Here is a 19,024-nt window from a genome sequence, read left to right on the forward strand (position 1 = left end):
GCTCCAGTTTCCAAGCTGCTCTCTTGAGAGCATAAGTGTGATCATTGTACCGTGGTGCAGGGCTTTTTTCTTACATTTTCCGTAATCGAAGGGGGCGACACTGTCAAGAGAGCTAGAAAAGACTATTTGTATTTTCTGTTATTACATCAAGTTCTTCTAGACCTTTTGCCTTACTGAGTATGAGACAATTCTGGAAGATTATTAGTGAAGCTATCTTTAGTGGTCGAAAGAATAGTTCTACCTGAACGTGTAGATTGAGTAACATTAACTGATTGCAGCATACAAGAGACAAGGTAAAGATCCGAGATGTCATCGCTCTGCTGCAGAATTTCTATATTATCAACATCAACTCCATATGATAGAATTAAATCTAGCGTATGATTATGGTGATGAGTTGGATCTGTCACATTTTGTCTGACTCCATTAGAGAATGACAATATCGAAAAATGCTAATCCCAATATGTCATTTTCATTATCTATGTGAATGTTGAAGTCACCATCAATTAAAGCTCTATCTACATTAACTAATAGATCTGATAGAAAATTAGCAAATTCACCAAGGAAATCTGAGTACAGCCTGGGTGATCTATATACTGTAGCAAGGGTAAAAGACAACAGACTTTTTTATATATATCTGACGGTGTCACATTAAGCATTATTAGTTCAAAAGACTTAAATTTATATCCTGTCTGAGTAACACCAAAACCTTTACTGTAAATTGTAGCAATACCTCCTCCTCAACCCTTCAGGCGAGGCGCTTATTTATAGTTTTTAGTTTAAACTAAACTTCAATTTACTAATAACTCAACTTGAAGACAGTTCGTCAAACAGCATGAATCAAAACTATGATCTGTAATAATTTAATTTACAAAGATGTTTAGATGTTCATCTAATGTTTAGTAGCCCTACCTTTATATAATATTTATCTTAACATTTATTTTTTAATTTTTAAAAGTTTGACCTTAATAAAAAAATGTCTAAATGCTTTAGTAAGTGGTTTGTATTTGGTAGTTCAGAAACAGACACAGTCTCTATGTGATAGCTAGGTTATAGAGTCTCTATGTGTTGTAGTTTATGTGACCTGTGTGACGTATCAAGGCAGCTGGCAGACGTTCGGATTATCCAGTTTGTCTGTTTCCTGACCTGGGCCACAGTTAGTCAAATACTTTCATTATTAAGACTATGAGCCAAATTAATAGAGAGAAGAGTAGCACCTTTCCTGGAGGGATGGAGTCTGTCTCATTTTAGCAGGTCAGGTCTACCCCAAAAACTCATCCAATTGTCCATAAATCCTATGCTATTCTATACCAGTGCAGCATGCCGGCAGCAACCAGAACAGTAAGTGACATCAGGAAACGTTTTGCTGCAATATATTACAGTATATTCATGGATACCAGGTTGAAAAACATTTGATTGTTCATGAGTATAACATTTAGAGGGGACAACGTTCAAGACAAATACACTGAAAATATGACAGGATAAATTATTAATTGTTTTTATTATTATTATTTATAATTTCAAGGTCTTTGTGTGGTGTGTCATAGTTCATCCTCAAAGGTTGAAGGTTTAAACTTTGATCTTTGGAGAGAATGAGAGAAATCCTCAATCACCATTGTGTTATTGGAGCACTATTGGCTCCATCTACTCTACAAAATAATGTGTTAAATTTGGAACCACTTATCAAAATAATTTTGGTCAGTTTTATTAATTAGTTTAAATGTGTTGTAAGCTATTTTAGCCATTCTACTTTTACAAGACACAGACATTGAATTAGCCATGCCCCCTCTTTCAAAAAACACCAAAGAATTTGCTTTTTTGAGACAGACATTGTGCAGAAACAGTTGCTTATAACATCAGCAGCAAAATGGTGCCCTCAACAATAACTTTTATGAACAACATGACTTAAAAATGTCAGTAGGCCTCAATATTTTGCTGCAACTACAATACTATGAGAACACGTAAAATGATTGACAGGCCGAAAGCATCATTGCCACATTTCTGTTGGCTGTTTACAGAATCTAGAGCTGTTGCAAAGACCTGTGAGATATCTTACAACTCTTATTTCAGTAATATCTTGTTATATATAATTAATTAAAAGTAACTCTTTTCAATAAGTTTGTACTTTTTAACATTAGTAAAAGCATTTTGTATAAACTAAAAAAAATATATATATATTTTACTGCATTTATTAATCTTAGTTAATTTATATCTTTATGTATAAAAATAAAATGTTCGTTGTTAGTTCATTTTAACTAATGTAGTTAACAAATGTTAACAAATTCAACGTTCAGTGTTTCCAAAAATTATATTTTTAAAATCCATAGAATATACTAGAGACAATCTATAAAAGACAAACATCCCATTTAGGAAAGCAGAAACTAAAAAGGAGATGGCAGGGGATTTGGGATGGGGAAATAACGGGCCAACTTTCTGACAGAAACAGACACGCCATCATTAGTCTATTTAATTATGTGTCACAACAATACATGTTTTCCTTTTGTGTTCAACAGAAGAGATGGTTTGGAACAACATGAGGGTGAGTAAATGATGACAGCAGTTTACTTTTGGGGTGAAATGTTATCTTAAATGTAGTTTCCCAAATGCTGTTGAATGTTTCTGCTAAACCATGTAGAGGACAAAATAAATTAATAGAAACATTTACTTAATTTTTCTGTATAATGCTGTAAAACAGTTTAAAGTATATCATGTATTTAAAGTGAGACAACAGGACAGTCAAAAATACAAAGAGAAATCTTATCTTATTTTATTAAAAAATCTTATGCTTCACTCCAGTCCAGTTGGTGGCGGTATTACACCATATGTCAGATTCTCAACCGCCATTAAACAACACAAGAAGAAGAAGATCAGGGCTGATTAATCAGATATTTGTTCTCAAGCGCATCAACACTCCAGTCCAGTTGGTGGCGGAAATACACCAGAAGTTGTTTTGCAAACCTCCAGAAAACACCAGAAGAACTCATTTCGGTAAGTGTTCAACATCATTTGTGATTTATATTGATTTTTGATTGATATTTTTCTCTCTTAGGCGTTTTAATCTCTGTAAAATAATCTTTTGTATCTCATCATGGCACTTTGTTTTGTGACTGATGCTTAAAAATAATCAGTTTCAGGAGAAACACAGAAATCTGAGAATATTATGATTAATTTCTGATCGATGATCTCTTTAAATCAGCGGCTGATTGTAAATGAGTTCAATGTTCGGTGAGAGTGGGGCACAAAAAACGATCTTCTGCTTTCCTCGAGTTTGTTTAAATGCATATTTGGGATTACTGGTCATATTCAAGAGGTAAACAAATCAACTAAAACGTTCAAGAACAGGTTTATTTACACTTTCTGTCTGTCTGTGGCTCAACTTATGTTTATAATTTAGTCCAGTTTGATTAATTATTGGTGAAGTTCTGTCCAGTGTTGGTGTAACGCATTAATAAGTGTTAGATCATTTTGTCATTCAATGTATTTAATTTATTTTCTTGATCTGCAATCCCCGTCTCGATGCGGCTCAGATGAGGGAAGAAAGAAATGACACAGAGACCCAATGATATCAAATCCTTCTTCAAAGTTTATAGTTCAGCACTTCGTTATATGGTCTATGAAGAACATTGTCTTAAAATCTGGATAGACCATCATCTAAGTTAAACTAATGAACAAACACATTTTATTGTAACTAGTAACACACAAATTATTGTATTGTTCTTGTTCATATTGAATTCATCATTCAACTATTCAAAGTGTAGTTTGGAAAAAGTATGTAAACCCCAAGACTAATGACGTCAACAAAAGCTAATCCGAGATAAATGGAGATAGTAATAATAATGAATTTTATTTATAGGCGCCTTTCACGACACTCAAGGTCACCTTACAAACAGAACACAAATAAGCCATCCTTAAAAGAATCAACAATAACAACATTAAACAAACAATACTATGATATGCAATTAAACACTGGAAGATACAAAGTATGAACTAATTGCATGCAAAGTTACAAGAAAGCCTTTAAAAAGGTGTTTTAAGACGAGATTTAAAAGTATGATGACTCACTGTTATAAATGTCCAGAGGAAGGGAATACCATAAGTAAGGGGCTGTATAACAGTGATCAGATCTGAGGGTACGAGTAGGTAGTAAGATTATTTAAAGCCTTGTATGTAAAAGCAAGATTTTTAAATCAATTCGGTGCTTAACCAGAAGCAAATGTTGAAGAACAGGTGAAACGTGTTAGAGGGGGTTCTAGAAATTATTTGTGCAGCTGAGTTCTGGACCTGCTGAAGTTTATGAAGAAGTTTGTATGGAAGACCAAAGAGGATAGCATTGCAGTAATCAAAATGTGATGTAACCAGTGCATGAATAAGAATGGTAGTACTGTTCAATGTGAGAGAGGGACGAAGACGATTAATATTACGTAAATGAAAGAATGCAGAGCGAGTTATGTTATTAACATGGGCTTCAAAGGATACGGTGCTATCAAGGACAACACCCAGACTCTTAGCCTGTGGTGAAGGAGAAGCAGTGGACTGATCGATAGTCACGGTCGAAAATCAGTTTTTGCCAAAAATAGATGTGGTTCTTCAAAGGAGAATTTCGTTTTTCCACAATGTAATTTGAGAAAATTAGATGGGAACCAGTTTTTAATTTCAGATAAACAGCTGGAGGAAGGGAAGAAGTGTGTTTGGAAGACAGGTAGAACTGGGTATCATCGGCTCAACAGTTAAAATTGACACCATGTTTCCAAAATATATGATAAAGGGGCAGTAAATAAGAAATAGAAGAGGGCCCAACACTGAGCCTTGTGTAACGCCAGTGATAACTTGATGATTTAGATCTAAAATGTATGAGTTGTATGAACTGAGTGCGACCAGAAAGATACGATCGAAACCAAGACAGAGGGTGTCCGTAATTCCAACTGAGTCCAGCCTGTCTAGGAGGATTTTATGGGAGATCGTATCAAAGGCCGCACTCAGATCAAGAAGAATGAGTATTGACAGCTGACCAGAATCTGCAGCCAACAGCAGATCATTAGTCATTTTGACAAGTGCAGTTTTCGTACTATGATGTGGAAGTAAACCAAATTGAAATTGTTCAAACAAATTATTAGCTGAAAGACAATCATGAATCTGAACTGCAACACTCCTTTCCAAACAAATTTATGAAATAAACGGTAAATCTGAAATAGGACAACAATTATCAACATTTGTAGGATCGGCCCCTGGTTTCTTGAGTATTGGGGTTATTGAAGCAGTTTTGAATGATATAGGAACCAAACCAGAGGACAGTGAAGAATGAACGATCTCAGTGATTAAAGAAGACAAAGATGTAGTAGTAGTAATAGTAGTCCTTTATTGTCACATAGTAAACCAGTGAAATTGGCCATCGACCTGTCCATACAAACATACATATGACAAGGGGGTAGACAGGACAGGAAGACAGGGAATTAGAAAGAAATACAGCATGACATGGAGGAGAGGTGGAGGAAAAAAAAAAAAAAGGCAGCCCCCAGACTATGCTCCTTAAGAAGTACAGTGTGGGAACAGAAAAAAAACACCTCAGCAACATTAGCACATAATCAGTACACTCTACAACATGAACAAGACTTGCAACAGGGGAGGGGATTGGGGGTGGAGGTGGCCCAGCACAGGCAAGCAGCCATCCGGTCCTGCAGCCATTTTTCGGCGCTGGTCACAGACCCGCCTGTCAGACTGGGGGTACAAAGCGAAGGCGAGGGATAGGGTATCGGGCGGATGATTGCATATCTGTATATATGTGTAAGAGTTCATGTGTGTGTAGGCCTGGAGAGTCGCTATGCCAGCATCTAATCTAGGTGCCTCAGTCCGCAGGGTTGTCATAGCGATACACAGCAAGTTGCCATGGAGACAACCTTGATCAGGTCCCAGACATAGTCAACAATCACCAGGTGTCTGGGGAGACGGGGAAGGAACGCGAGAGTGGCTCACTGCAGTGTTCTTCCGGGGGAGTTGTTGATCCAACAGCGGCCTTGGCCAAGGCCAGTGCTGGTTGAGGGCGGCCGAAACAGATAAGATTGGGATTGTTTGGTCTTGAGGCGAGAAGCAGCTTCTGATTTACACGGCTATTCATCTGGTCCATTTTGGTCTCTGAAACGATCCATTTGCCTTTGAAAAGCTGTGAGCTTCACCATGATGTTATCCGTATTTTGGTTCATAGACCCAGTCTGAGTGCAGACAGCTCTGCCCACTGTTTCAATCATGACGGGCAGCCTTGTGAGGCTTTGGACAGCTGTCACCGTCTTCTTAACTCCTCGATAAACCAGGGCAATGCCTAATCCAATCAGCAGAAGACCTGTTATCATGGTACCGAATAGGTAGATATCTTCAACGTCCTCCACGGAAAGAGCCGCCAGACACACGACCCGCCACCTCTCCCACGCGTCCATCGTGTAGCCAGCTGCAAACGTTCCGTCAGGGCAGTCAGGTTCCCCCGAACCCAAGCTTCTCGTCGAGAAGATGGTGTTGAGAGACCAGTTGATCAAATCCATGATGTCTTAGTTTGGAGAGCAGTGCTGAGAGAGTCTCTCAAAGTACAAGACAGTAGACTAGATGTGACGAGAGGAGCAAAGCAGGGAAGGTAATGGGAGGGAGAGGGTGAGAAAATGTGACCGCCTTCGTTGAGAGCCAAGAGAAGAAAACTTACTTTAACTAAATATGTTGGAAGAGGACCAAGCTGACAGGTCTGTATTTCCAAATAAAAGGGGATCTCTCATCAACAGTTGGAATTTTAAAGATAGAAAATGCAGAAAGAGGTAGTTTAAAGGAAACAAGAGTCTGACAGGCCACAACCATCATAATTTAAAAGACTTCGGTGACATATATATCGTTTACAATGGGCTTATTGGTATGGGCCATTGAAAAACACACATTGGTCGACCACCAACTGTGACTTCTTGGGCAATACTCTTTTACATGTCTATATAGAGTACTTGCTTTGTTTAAACTTTTCCCAAATTAATCGCAGTCGTACGTTTTTCTCCAGTATGGATACTCTCGTGTGTTTTCAGATTACATGACTGAGTGAAACTCTTTTCACAGTGTGAGCACATGTAAGGTTTTTCTCCAGTATGAATTCTCTCGTGTGTTTTCAGATTACACGACTTAGTGAAACTCTTTCCACAGTGTGAGCACTTGTAAGGTTTTTCTCCAGTATGAATTCTCTCGTGTGTTTTCAGGTGATGTGACTGAGTGAAACTCTTTTCACAGTGTGAGCACTTGTAAGGTTTTTCTCCAGTATGAATTCTCTCGTGTGTTTTCAGGTTATATGACAGAGTGAAACTCTTTTCACAGTGTGAGCACTTGTAAGGTTTCTCTCCAGTATGAATTCTCTCGTGTGTTTTCAGGTTATATGACAGAGTGAAACTCTTTTCACAGTGTGAGCACTTGTAAGGTTTCTCTCCAGTATGAATTCTTTGGTGCTGTTTCATGCTGCTGACTGTAATAAATGTCTTCCCACATTCAAAACACATATGAACTCCAGCAAAGGTATGAATTTTCTGGTGTTCTTTAAAATAGGACAGGTGTGCAAAACATTTCCCACAAAAAGAACACTTGTAAGGCTTCTCATTTGTGTGAGTTTTCAGGTGTTTTCTTAGGTCTGAATCCTCAACAAATGCTTTACAACAGTTATCATATTCAAATGGCTTTTCTCTGCTACAGTGATGTCGGACATGATTTTTGAGAGAAACTGCAAATGCAAAACATTTTCCACACTGATGGCACATGTAAGGTTTCGCTCCTGTGTGAATTCTCATGTGTAAATTAAGATTTTTTTTACATGCGAAATTCTTTTCACACTGAGAGCAAGTAAGAGATTTCTTTGCTGCTCTTCTTTGAGGATTTTTTAGTGAGAAATTATTTTCAGTCTTTGACCAACACAAAGATTTTTCTCCAGTTGTGAAATCATGATGTTTCTTCTCTGCTTCATTCAGCTCTTGATGTTCCTCTTTCACGTCCATCAGCTCTACAGTAAACAAAGTAAATTAACAAAAATCAGTTCGAGAGGGACAAATGTATTTATTTGTGCTGTGCAAGGTCCATAGATTCATACTAGGGGTGTCAATTAGCTAAAAATAAAATGTTTATATCAAAATTACATGACATGTCATTGCATCATGCCATTTACAAGATGAACGAACCATCAATGTATGAATTAACGGTGCAAACCCCTTATCAAATGATCAGAAAATTAGCAAGAATTGAACAAATAAAGTAACTTCGTATGAGATAGTTGTTCCCTTTTGATTTCTTTAAACGTTTAAACCTTGTAGATACACTTTTTACAGAAAGAAGAGTCAATGTTGTTCCACTCAATGTTATTTTTCTTTCTCGAAATAGTCTTGTTTTCTGAGGTCTTGAATTCTGCTGGCAGTTTTTGTCAGCTTTTTTCCCAACATTGAGATCTTCAGCAGGTGGTCATCCCTGAATAAAGATGCTTTGGGCCTTCCTGAACCATTCTTTCTGGCAACATCACCTGTTGTTTCAAAGCGCTGACCAATTCTCTTAATAGCTGATAGAGAAATCGGGATCTTCTCTGCATTTTTGGTTTTGTAAACTTCAGAATAGCTACATTTGGCCTGACGGAGACCAGCTCCGTGGTTTCTGACAGCAACCCCTGCATGATATTTAGCATTTTTGTGGAACAGACTTTCTTATGTGTGAATGGTTGTGGACAACATGGACCAGTGGCAGTAAGGAGGTGTTCAGCAGCTGGTTAGAAATGTTCCTAAACTTTTGCCCAGGCGAACTGTAATGAACCACCAAAACAAACTGATAAACCCCTTTTTGACCAGATTTTGCTCTAAATGCCAACACACCATTAGTTTGTTTTTTAGATTTTGTATGAAGTATATCGTGGCTATAAGTGTATTATCTGAAAAATAACTTTAAATTGTCTATCAACTGGTGAACCATCCTTTAAAAGACATCATGTTAAAAAGGACAAATTAAGACTTTAAGCGAAAGCCTAATCCAGAGTGACCGTTCCTGCAGAACTGTTTTGAATTTGGAAAAATAAAAAAAGATGTACCTTAAAAGACAACTGAGCACTTCTAAACTGACAACACAAAATAGAGGGAAACTTTTTAGCATGAATTTCGAGTGATAAAATCATCTGCTAACAGATCCTGTCATGAATATGTAAAACAACATTACAAGGAGAAACATATCTGAAGGAATAAAATCATCATCATCATCATTACTCTGTTGTTCCTTTGCTGTGGTTTCTTCATAATATTCATCACTCTGTTGTTCCTCTACTTTGATTTCTCCTCTCATCTTCATCAGGTTCCTGCAGTCCAGCAGCTTCACTGAACACATCTTCACTGGTATCTGCAGCATCTGCTGTTCTCCAGTGTGGATCACATTCATCTGTTCTCTCATGATGAACATCTGAACACAAAAACATCATCATTATAATGGACTGACATTCATCAAACTCAAGATTATTATATGATTGTACACAAGAACAAATCTGTTAAACAAAATAACTTATTTAAAAGTTATGAAGATAAAAGTTATGAAGATAAAAGTTATGAACACTTACATTGTTACAGCGAGAATATACATTGTCTGATATATTCTAGAAAATAAAAGTTGATCCTTTACAGGTTTGGATTGTGTAATAATGGAGAGATCAGTCCAAGGAATTGGACAGGTTTGTGAGGAGTGCGCATGTGCATGGAACAAACTGAATTACAAATATCATAGGGTTGAGCCAAACAACAAGCCAACAAAACATTTCTGGGAATACAGTGGGAAAAGTGCCCATTTATAAACAGCGCTGTAAAATATGAGTTTTACGTAAAGGGAAACCCCACTATTGAAGCGCAATTCCGCTAGAGGTCAAGATAGAAAGGCAAGGAAACAAACACAGAAAGAACTCTGGAATATCTGGAAATAAAGCAAAGTAACAGAAAGTTATAAAACAAAGTTATGGCCTGTTATGTTGAGCAGACTTGGGAAGAGCACATCCTGGAATTTCGCCATATCTCTGCCTTATTCATGCTCAGGAATTCCAACAATCCATACATTGTTCCTTCGGCTCCTATTTTCCAAATCTTCCAGTTTTTCCAAAATGCCTTCCAGGTCTATTTTGGTCACTAGCGGATAATTCCCTTTCCGATGACTCCAGATAATCGATCAGTTTCTCAGCATATGCCACTCTTGTAAACAACTCGGAGAATTTTATTTCCATCGCCGTAATTCATCGACGTATTACAGCGAGATCCTCCAAGTCAGCTACAACCTTTGTCAGCATCACCGACATGCTGGACAGTTGATGCTGAATTTCCCGGCAGCGCCATCCAAAATGATCCCCGGTCTGCAGACCCATCAGAGGTTTCATCTTGAACACGTGTCTTTTAATGTCTCCAGAGCCCGGGGATTTTGACTTCTTTGTATAATTTCACCAAATTATAACATGAAAATAATTTTAAAAATGTACAAAGTGCGCAGAGCTGTCACTCACCTGTCTACTCCTCATATGGCGTCACATGACCTCAAATTTATTTATTTTTAATGTAATATATGCATTTGTTTTTTGAGCCTTGACATCAAAGAAAAATATCTATCCCTGTGGGATAGACAATAAAGAATCAGATTACTGCACATGCACCTCACTTTGATTTGTATTGGATGCTGTGGAAAATGTCAAATGTTAATTTCAGAAATTCAGGGGCAAAGGTTTATTTTGGCTAATATTTAAACCCAACGCTATAGATCTTGGAGATGTTGCAAGCCACTGGCACCCATCATGATATAATATTGGGAGGAGACTTTAATCTATTGATAGTTTCAGTCCTTGATCACAGTGAAGCATATGTGAGTAAGCCCCCTAGAGCAACATTGACGCTTCACAGGAAGTGTACAAATCAGGGTCTTACAGATTTTTGGAGACTTTTGAACCCATCTGGTAGAGACTATATTTTTTTTCATCAGTACATAAGATTTATTCTAAAATATATATTTTTATATATATCCAAGTCCCTCATTTCATTTGTTGTTGATTGCTCAATTGGAAACATTTTAGTCTCAGATCACGCCCTGGTGAATTGCCACATATGGAGAAAAATAAATCATATAGTTGTCACTTTAATGTATCCCTTTTGCAAATATTTTTTTTTGATGAAATCAATGTTTAGATGGAGACCAACTGGTCCTCATTATCCTCTGTGGGCGTGGCTTGGGAGGCACTTAAGGCAGTTCATAGGGGTCGGATCATACAGTATGCATCATTCACCAAAACACAAAGCTGAAGTGCCGAATGTTGTCTGATGGCCTCAGGGAATTGACCAGAGTAAAATTCAGATTTAATACCATTTTGTCATGGAAGGTGGAGTTTTTGCTCTTCAGGGGCAAGACAGTCATATTTTGAGTCAGGGAACTAAGCAGGGAAGAATTTGGCTAGATATATAAAGCAGAGAGAATCTTTTTCTACCATTCCCTCAATAAAATCTGCTGGTGAATTATTTACCTCAGCCATTGATATTAATAATTCTATCTTGATCTTTATAGTTTAACTGGCTTCACTTTTGTTAGAAGTTTATATGGAATTATTAAGGAATGGAAATCTTCCACCAATCATGACACAAGCCTGGACACAAGTCTGATTCTTAAAAAGGTCAAAGATCCAAGCGAGTGTAAGAGTTACAGTCCAATGTCCCTGATCCAGCTAGACGTAAAAATATTGTCAAAAATGTTCTCCAACCGTTTAAGTAAAGTTATGACATCTCTTATACATTTACATCAGGCAGGGTTTATTCTGGGCCGTAGCTCTTCTGATAACATTAGGTGTTTCATCAATATTATGTTGTCAGTGGAGAATGATCAGACTCCGGTCGCTGCCAACTCACTTGAGGCCGAAAAGGCATTTGATATGGTAGAACGTGTTTATTTTTTAAGGTTTTGGAAATATACTGGTTCGGGAATACTTTTATTAGATGGATAGGAGCACCCAGCAGGGTTGCCCTCTATCCCCTTTATTGTTCGCTCTTGCCCTGGAACCATTAGCAGTCGCGATAAGAAGGGAAGTTGATTTTCCAGAGGTGGTTGCGGGAGGTATGGCACATAAGCTTTTGTTTTAAGCACATTATATTGTATTATTCCTCTCCAAGCCCACTAGGTCTATGCCTTGCCTCCACAGAAATATTCATTCCTTTTCTCAAGATATATCCTTGCTCAGGATTTTAAGTTCTCAGGATAAATTTTTCTTTGTTCATTAAGAATTAATTGGTCTATATCCGAAGCTTTGGCTCTGACAGCATACTGCCCAGTATTGGCTTTTCAGCCAGGCGCCTTCCAGTGGCCTATACAGGGCATTAAGTATTTGGGCATCATATTCCCAGCAAATTTGTGTGATTTAGTTATTTTCCACCCCTTAATAAAATATTTGAGCGATGTGGGCTTCATTACATTTATCTATGATTGGAAAGGTTAATATTATTAAAATTAAATGTATTTATACTACCTGCAACAATCTCCCACTTAGATGTCCCGCTCTCTTATTTCAAGCAATTTGATAGTATAGCAATGTCCTTCATTTGGAACGGTAAATGTTCCAGATTACATTTCAATAAGTTACATGGGCTGATTGACAAATGTGTGCTAGGCCTACCCAAGAAAACCTGGCTATATACATCAGGAAGTGGGGTGGCTATCAGGCATTTTTGGAGGGCCCTTGGGGAGGGGCATCGGAGAGGGACTAGTGTTATTTTTTTTAATTTGTCTCTAAATATTTTCTGCTGTTTTATTGTCTATTTGTGTGTCTTTGTCAGTTGGCTTTTGACCACTGGAGTGCATGTTTGTGTCAGGTGTTGGTGTTTTTAATGTTCGGGGGGAAAATATATGATTTCATGTGGTTTGATTTAGCATGTGATTTGTGGCATGGAGTCAAAAACAATTGTTAAGAGCAAAAAAAAAAAAATTACATATTGAAAACCCAAAGGCAACATTACAGTAAGTCCGTAAACGGGTTTAAATTCAAACAGAAATTTGTCATGTACGACCAATAAAAATGATCTTTCAATCACAAAGATGCAAACATATGAATAAATCACAATTCAATCAAGGAAGATACTTAGCAGATTTTGAAAGTAGTCTTCGTTGGCAGAAATATTGCCAAAAATGCACATTGACTCTCTCCAAAACTATATATTTATGACATTGTCAAGTGCTAGAGTCACTTATGGGATTAGCAACGTTTTCTAGGAAGTAACCACAACGTTTCTGGAACATTAGCAGAAGTCCTTAAAGACAGAACCAGTGTTGGTATGTTCCTCTAAAAAAAGTAATTAATTACTAACGACTAATTACATCTTCTACAGTGTAATTAGATTACTGTTTTTATTATTCTATCTGAAAAGTAAATGCACAACTTATTACTAATTACTTTCTAAAACACTGTACTTGCTGTACGTCGAATAAATCTAGATAGTGTTTACCTTTTCTTTAGAGATCAAATGAGGCGCATGCGCACACACCGAAATGTAGTCAGTAAACACGTGGTCACAACGTTACGACGAATGGAATAAAAAAAACAAACACAAGAATAAACTAGAAGTATTTGAGTTTAACCACAGACAGATGAAAGTGTAAATAGACAACTGCTTCTTAAGTGTTTGTATATTAAACTAGTATCATTATACCTGGCTATGTAAATGTAAAGTTCAACAAAGGCTCGTGAACAGTGCAAACGAAAGAATTTCACAAAGTGTCCCGCCTTTTTATAACAAACGTGCGTCAATTTAGTTTTTAAAGGGAAAATACTTTTAACCCATCCGTCTGTGCTCGTTCTCCCCTAATATAGCACATTATCGCCTTCTTTCAACTCATTTACAGTCAGCCGCTGGATTTAAAGAGCTCATATGTCCGAAATTAATCATATAACTCGCACATTTCTGTTCATTTCTCCTAAAATAATGCGTCGATGATAAGCTTTTTGCACGGTCATTAAAACGACAAAGAGAGAAAAATGTACAACATGCACAGAAAATATATAGATCAAAATAAATATAAACCTCACAACACTTACCGAAATGAGTTCTTCTTGTGTTTTCTGGAGGTTTTCAAAACAACAACTTCCACCGACTGGACTGGAGTGTTGATGCGCTTGAGAACAAATATCTGATTTATCAGCGCTGTTCTTCTTCTTCTTCTTCTTGTGTTGTTTAATGGCGGTTTACAAGCCAACATATGGTGTATTACCGCCACCAACTGGACTGGAGTGTTGATGCGCTTCTACATCTAATCTACATCTGATTTATCAGCCCTGTTGTCTCACTTTAAAATGCATTATATACTTTAAACTATTTTACAGCATTATACAGGAAATAAATATATCTAAGAATCTCTTTCATCCTCTACACAGTTTAGCAGAAAACATTCAACAGCACTTGTAAAACTACATTTAAGAGAATAGTTCACCCCAGAAGTAAACTTCTGTCATCATTTACTCACCCTCATTTTGTTCCAAACCTGTATTACTTCATCTCTTCTGTTGAACACAAAAGGCAAACTTTTATTTTTGTGACACATCTCCATAAAATTAGTTATACCATGGGTCTGTTGAATGCTTGATTCTGATTGGTTGACAGCTAATGTGCGCAATTATTTTTCAAGTAAACGCATTTATTAAATAAATTGAGAAATATAGATTCAAACTATTTCACCTTACCAAACCTATTGAATTGTTCTCAGGACAGTTAAAAATACTAAGAGAAATGCTTAATTATCTTAGAAAAATAGGATTTTATAAAAATATATTTATATTTAAATATTAAAATCGTATTTATGTTTCACACTCCAGTCCAGTTGGTGGCGGAAATACACCAGAAGTTGTTTTGCAAACCTCCAGAAAACACCAGAAGAACTCATTTCGGTAAGTGTTCAACATCATTTGTGAGATTTATATTGATTTTTGATTGATATTTTTCTCTCTTAGGCGTTTTAATCTCTGTAAAATAATCTTTTGTATCTCATCATGACACTTTGTTTTGTGACTGATGCTTAAAAATAATCAGTTTCAAGAGAAACACAGAAATCTGAGAATATTATGATTAATTTCTGATCGATGATCTGTTTAAATCAGCGGCTGATTGTAAATGAGTTCAATGTTCGGTGAGAGTGGGGCACAAAAAACGATCTTCTGCTTTCCTCGAGTTTGTTTAAATGCATATTTGGGATTACCGGTCATATTCAAGAGCTAAACAAATCAACTAAAAATATCAAGAACAGGTTTATTTACACTTTCTGTCTGTCTGTGACTCAACTCAAGCTTATAATTTAGTCCAGTTTGATTAATTATTGGTGAAGTTCTGTCCAGTGTTGGTGTAACGCATTAATAAGTAATTACTGTAATTTACTTTTACATTGAAAAAAATAAAGGGATTACTCTCAATTTTTCGGTAATTTAATTAGTTGCCTCTAATTGCATTAAATGCTGTATAGACTATAGAACAATTTTATATGAAACAATAGTGAATTTAAAATCTAAATTTCACGTCTAATGTTATAATGTATGTTTTCTTAGTTAACAGTGCCCCTTTAGTTGCCCCAATGTGCATTTTTTTTGCAAAATTTCTGCCAACAAAGGACAATTCACCAAATCTGTTAAATATTTTACTTGATTAAATCTGTGATGTATTCATGTTTTTCCGTGTTTGTAATTGAAAGATGATTTTAAAATGGTCACACATGACAAATTTCTGTTTTGATTTACACCCTTTTACAGATTTACAGTATATTGTAATTCATATTGTACTGGTGCCTTTGGTTTTTTATTATATGCAATTTATTTTTATTTTAAATGTTTTTGTTATTAACTCCATGCAGCAAATCAAATAGACATAGCAGAAAATGCTAATCAAACCAGAAATCATGCCATGAAATCATATCGACACACACACTAGTCTAAAATCAGTGTAACATTAAGGCTACACTACACTGGTTGCCCATCTCTAGAGCCAAGTAGATGCAATTGACATTTATTTCATTGAATCTCTATGACCACACTCCCCTCCTCCAAAACCAAGTTGAAATCTTTCTCACATAATCTCTTGAGAGAAGTTGAAGCTCTGTCCCCCAGATGCTGAATTAGTAGGGATTAATACACTGATGCTTCATTACCTTTTCCAAAAGCAGTTATCACCACTTCCAGAGTATCTGCTGCTTTAGGGGTGTGTGTGCTATTCCCAAAAATAGTGCAGAGCAGGTGGCGCCGCAGTAAATACCTGAGGACTAATAAAGAACAGAGATCTGGGAAACCTAAAATGTTGGACCATGTTTTCAAAAGATCTCAGCACTCCACTCTCATATAGGTCACCAATTAAACACTCTGGACATTTTTTTCTTTACAACGTGCAAACTAACTTCTCCAGTTAGTTTAGTAGAAAGGCTTTGCAATGGCAAAATAGGGAAGTTTCTGTTTGATACAAAACCAGTGAGGGGCTCTCCGGTGGAAGCGACCAATGAGCCAAATGTCTGAGACCGAATGCATTTTAATAAAACAATATCTTGGGTAGGCCAATCAGACGTTTGTCAAACGGCCTATGTAACTTATAGAAATGTAATCTGGGACGTTTACCGTTCCAAATGAAGGACTTCGCTATACTTGGAATACAAGTTTTGGAATACAATTAATTTTAATAACATTAACCTTTCCAATCATAGATAAATGTAATGAAGCCCACCAGCCCACATTGCTCAAACTCTTTATTAAGGGGTCGAAATTAACTAAATCAAATCAAGTTAAATTTGAAACAAATTTGCTGTGAATAAGATGCCCAAATACTTAATGCTCTGTATAGGCCACTGGAAGGCATCCGGCTTAAAAGCCATTACTGGGCAGTATGCTGTCAAAGCCAAAGCTTCGGATATAGACCAATTAACTTTGTATCCTGAGAACTTAGAAAAGGAATTAATAATTCTGTGGAGGATCTAGTGGGCTCGGAGAGGAATAATAAAATATAATCTGCGTAAAGCAAAAGCTTATGTGCCATACCTCCCACCACCACCAGGGCTGTGTCCCTGTATTCTGATTGGCATTGCCAGCAGGTGGGTGTGTCTTTAAGATCAAGTCTATAAAATGTAGAGGGTGTCCAATAGATGGATGCAAAATCTTAAATTGCATAAGGCACACCGTTGCATCTCTAGATGCAGACTTGACTTTTTTTTTTAATCCTAGACCACACTCCCTCCTCCAAAACCAAGTTGAAATCTTTCTCACATAATCTAATAATAATCCAAAAGCAGTTATCACCACTTCCAGAGTATCTGCTGCTTCAGGGGTGTGTGTGTTACTCCCAAAAATAGTACAGAGCAGGTGGCGCAGCAGTAAATACCTGAGGACTAATAAAGAACAGAGATCTGGGAAACCTAAAATGTTGGACCATGTTTTCAAAAGATCTCAGCACTCCACTCTCATATAGGTCACCAAGTGTATTTTTTGAGTACCGACTTAATTACTCGATTAAGTCGGTACTCAAAAAATTCTTTACGATACCAGAATTTCTGAAGGCGGGAACTTTCGAACGCTCACAACAAGCAAAAGATTGCAGCAAGCAAAGCTGCTGCTGCGGAGCCTCAACTGAATCATGTCGAAATGAAAAGTGGAAAATTTTAGGCTGATGAAAAGGGAAACATTATAGATCAGCAAAAACCTATTTGGACCTAAACGGTGCTTTCACGATTTTCTGACGAAAGGAAGAATCACATCAAAAAAAGCACATGAAAGACAGTCACCCGGATTTATTCAAGCAAATAAAGCAGGCGAGTTTAAAAGCATATTATCATTTGCATTAGGTCTGAAACGTTTAGTCGACATTATCGATATCGTCGAAAATACAAAATTGATGAGAAAAATGTTCGTTGTCGAATAGTCGTTTGATCTCATTTAACGTAACATGAAATCACATTAAACTGTAATGATGACGTGTGAGAGCAGCAGTTCAGAATTACACAGATCAGTCCAGATGCACTCGAAATTTTCACAGTTTATTTTATGTAGATCCCAAAGTATTAGTGAATGATTTAAAAAAAAAGTACATTCAGAAGCATGTACCGTTGTGGAATAGGCGGAGCTCTTTAAAGGAAACATCCCGGCGTAACATCTTAAATGCAGTAAAATAGCTTTATTAAAGTTCAAATAATTCAGAAGCAGATCATGTTAATAACTATAAACTCAGAAACTGGCATTTCTCTGTGTGGTCGTTGCCTCTTCTATGAGTTGCGCGAATGTCCCGATCTGTTGGAGAGATTGAAACTGCACCCGGCTGAGAGAGACTCTGCCTCAGGGACACTCATCCCTCGCGTGAGCACGCTAAATGCAGCTAAATTAGAACTTATTTAATCATAATATATGTCACTGTGCATTTCTTATCATGAAGAAAATTGGCAATATGCAGCTTTATTAATAAGAGAGCACTTTGCACATTAGTTTGGAAATAGTTTTATATTCATTCTATTGTATGCTTGTTTATTTAGGCTTTTTTTAGTACTTGGTAAAAACTTAAATTAAAAGTTGCAAAAGTTGAAGCAAATCTTATATAAGTGTTCAAACATACTTTCAGCATACATTGTTCAATTTTGTTATAATTAAAAAATAATATATTTAAATTAAAGTGTTGCTCAATGGCATATTTCTGTTATTAGTTCTGCTGCTGATGTTTTGTAGACTTTGTTAATAAAAGAGTGTTTAGTAACCTGTTTTTGTGTTTTGCTTTTGTACCGAAAATGGTATCGAGTACCGTGAAAGTTCACTGGTATTGGTACCGACTAGTGAAATTTTGGTACCATGACAACACTATTCCAAATGAAGGACTTCGCTATGCTATCAAATTGCTTGAAATAAAAGAGCGGGACATCTAAGGGGGAGATTGTTGTAGGTAGTATAAATACAATTCATTTTAATAACATTAACCTTTCCAATCATAGATAAATGTAATGAAGCCCACCAGCCCACATCGCTCAAATCTTTTATTAAGGGGTGGAA

At 36.7% G+C, this 19,024-nt stretch overlaps 1 protein-coding gene and 1 pseudogene across 3 annotated transcripts in view; one reads left to right on the forward strand and one right to left on the reverse strand.

Annotated features, from left to right (window-relative positions):
- LOC127618565 (gastrula zinc finger protein XlCGF26.1-like) overlaps nucleotides 1–14,177 on the reverse strand; it is a 105,400-nt gene extending 91,223 nt beyond the window's left edge. For 2 of the 3 annotated variants that reach the window (XM_052091100.1, XM_052091093.1), the window contains exon 1: nucleotides 14,069–14,159. Coding sequence is in view for 1 of the 3 variants with exons in the window: in XM_052091096.1 (XP_051947056.1) it covers nucleotides 9,240–9,429 (190 nt within the window). In the remaining 2 variants the exon portion in view is untranslated. Of the gene's footprint in view, nucleotides 1–9,239; nucleotides 9,430–14,068 lie in introns of all 3 variants that reach the window. The other variant, XM_052091096.1, reaches the window with a different exon arrangement.
- The window catches only part of LOC127618558 (zinc finger protein 271-like), a 53,393-nt pseudogene continuing 37,300 nt past the window's right edge, over nucleotides 2,932–19,024 (forward strand).

The sequence above is a fragment of the Xyrauchen texanus genome, chromosome 25 (genome assembly GCF_025860055.1).
Source record: "Xyrauchen texanus isolate HMW12.3.18 chromosome 25, RBS_HiC_50CHRs, whole genome shotgun sequence".
NCBI classification, from domain to species: domain Eukaryota; kingdom Metazoa; phylum Chordata; class Actinopteri; order Cypriniformes; family Catostomidae; genus Xyrauchen; species Xyrauchen texanus.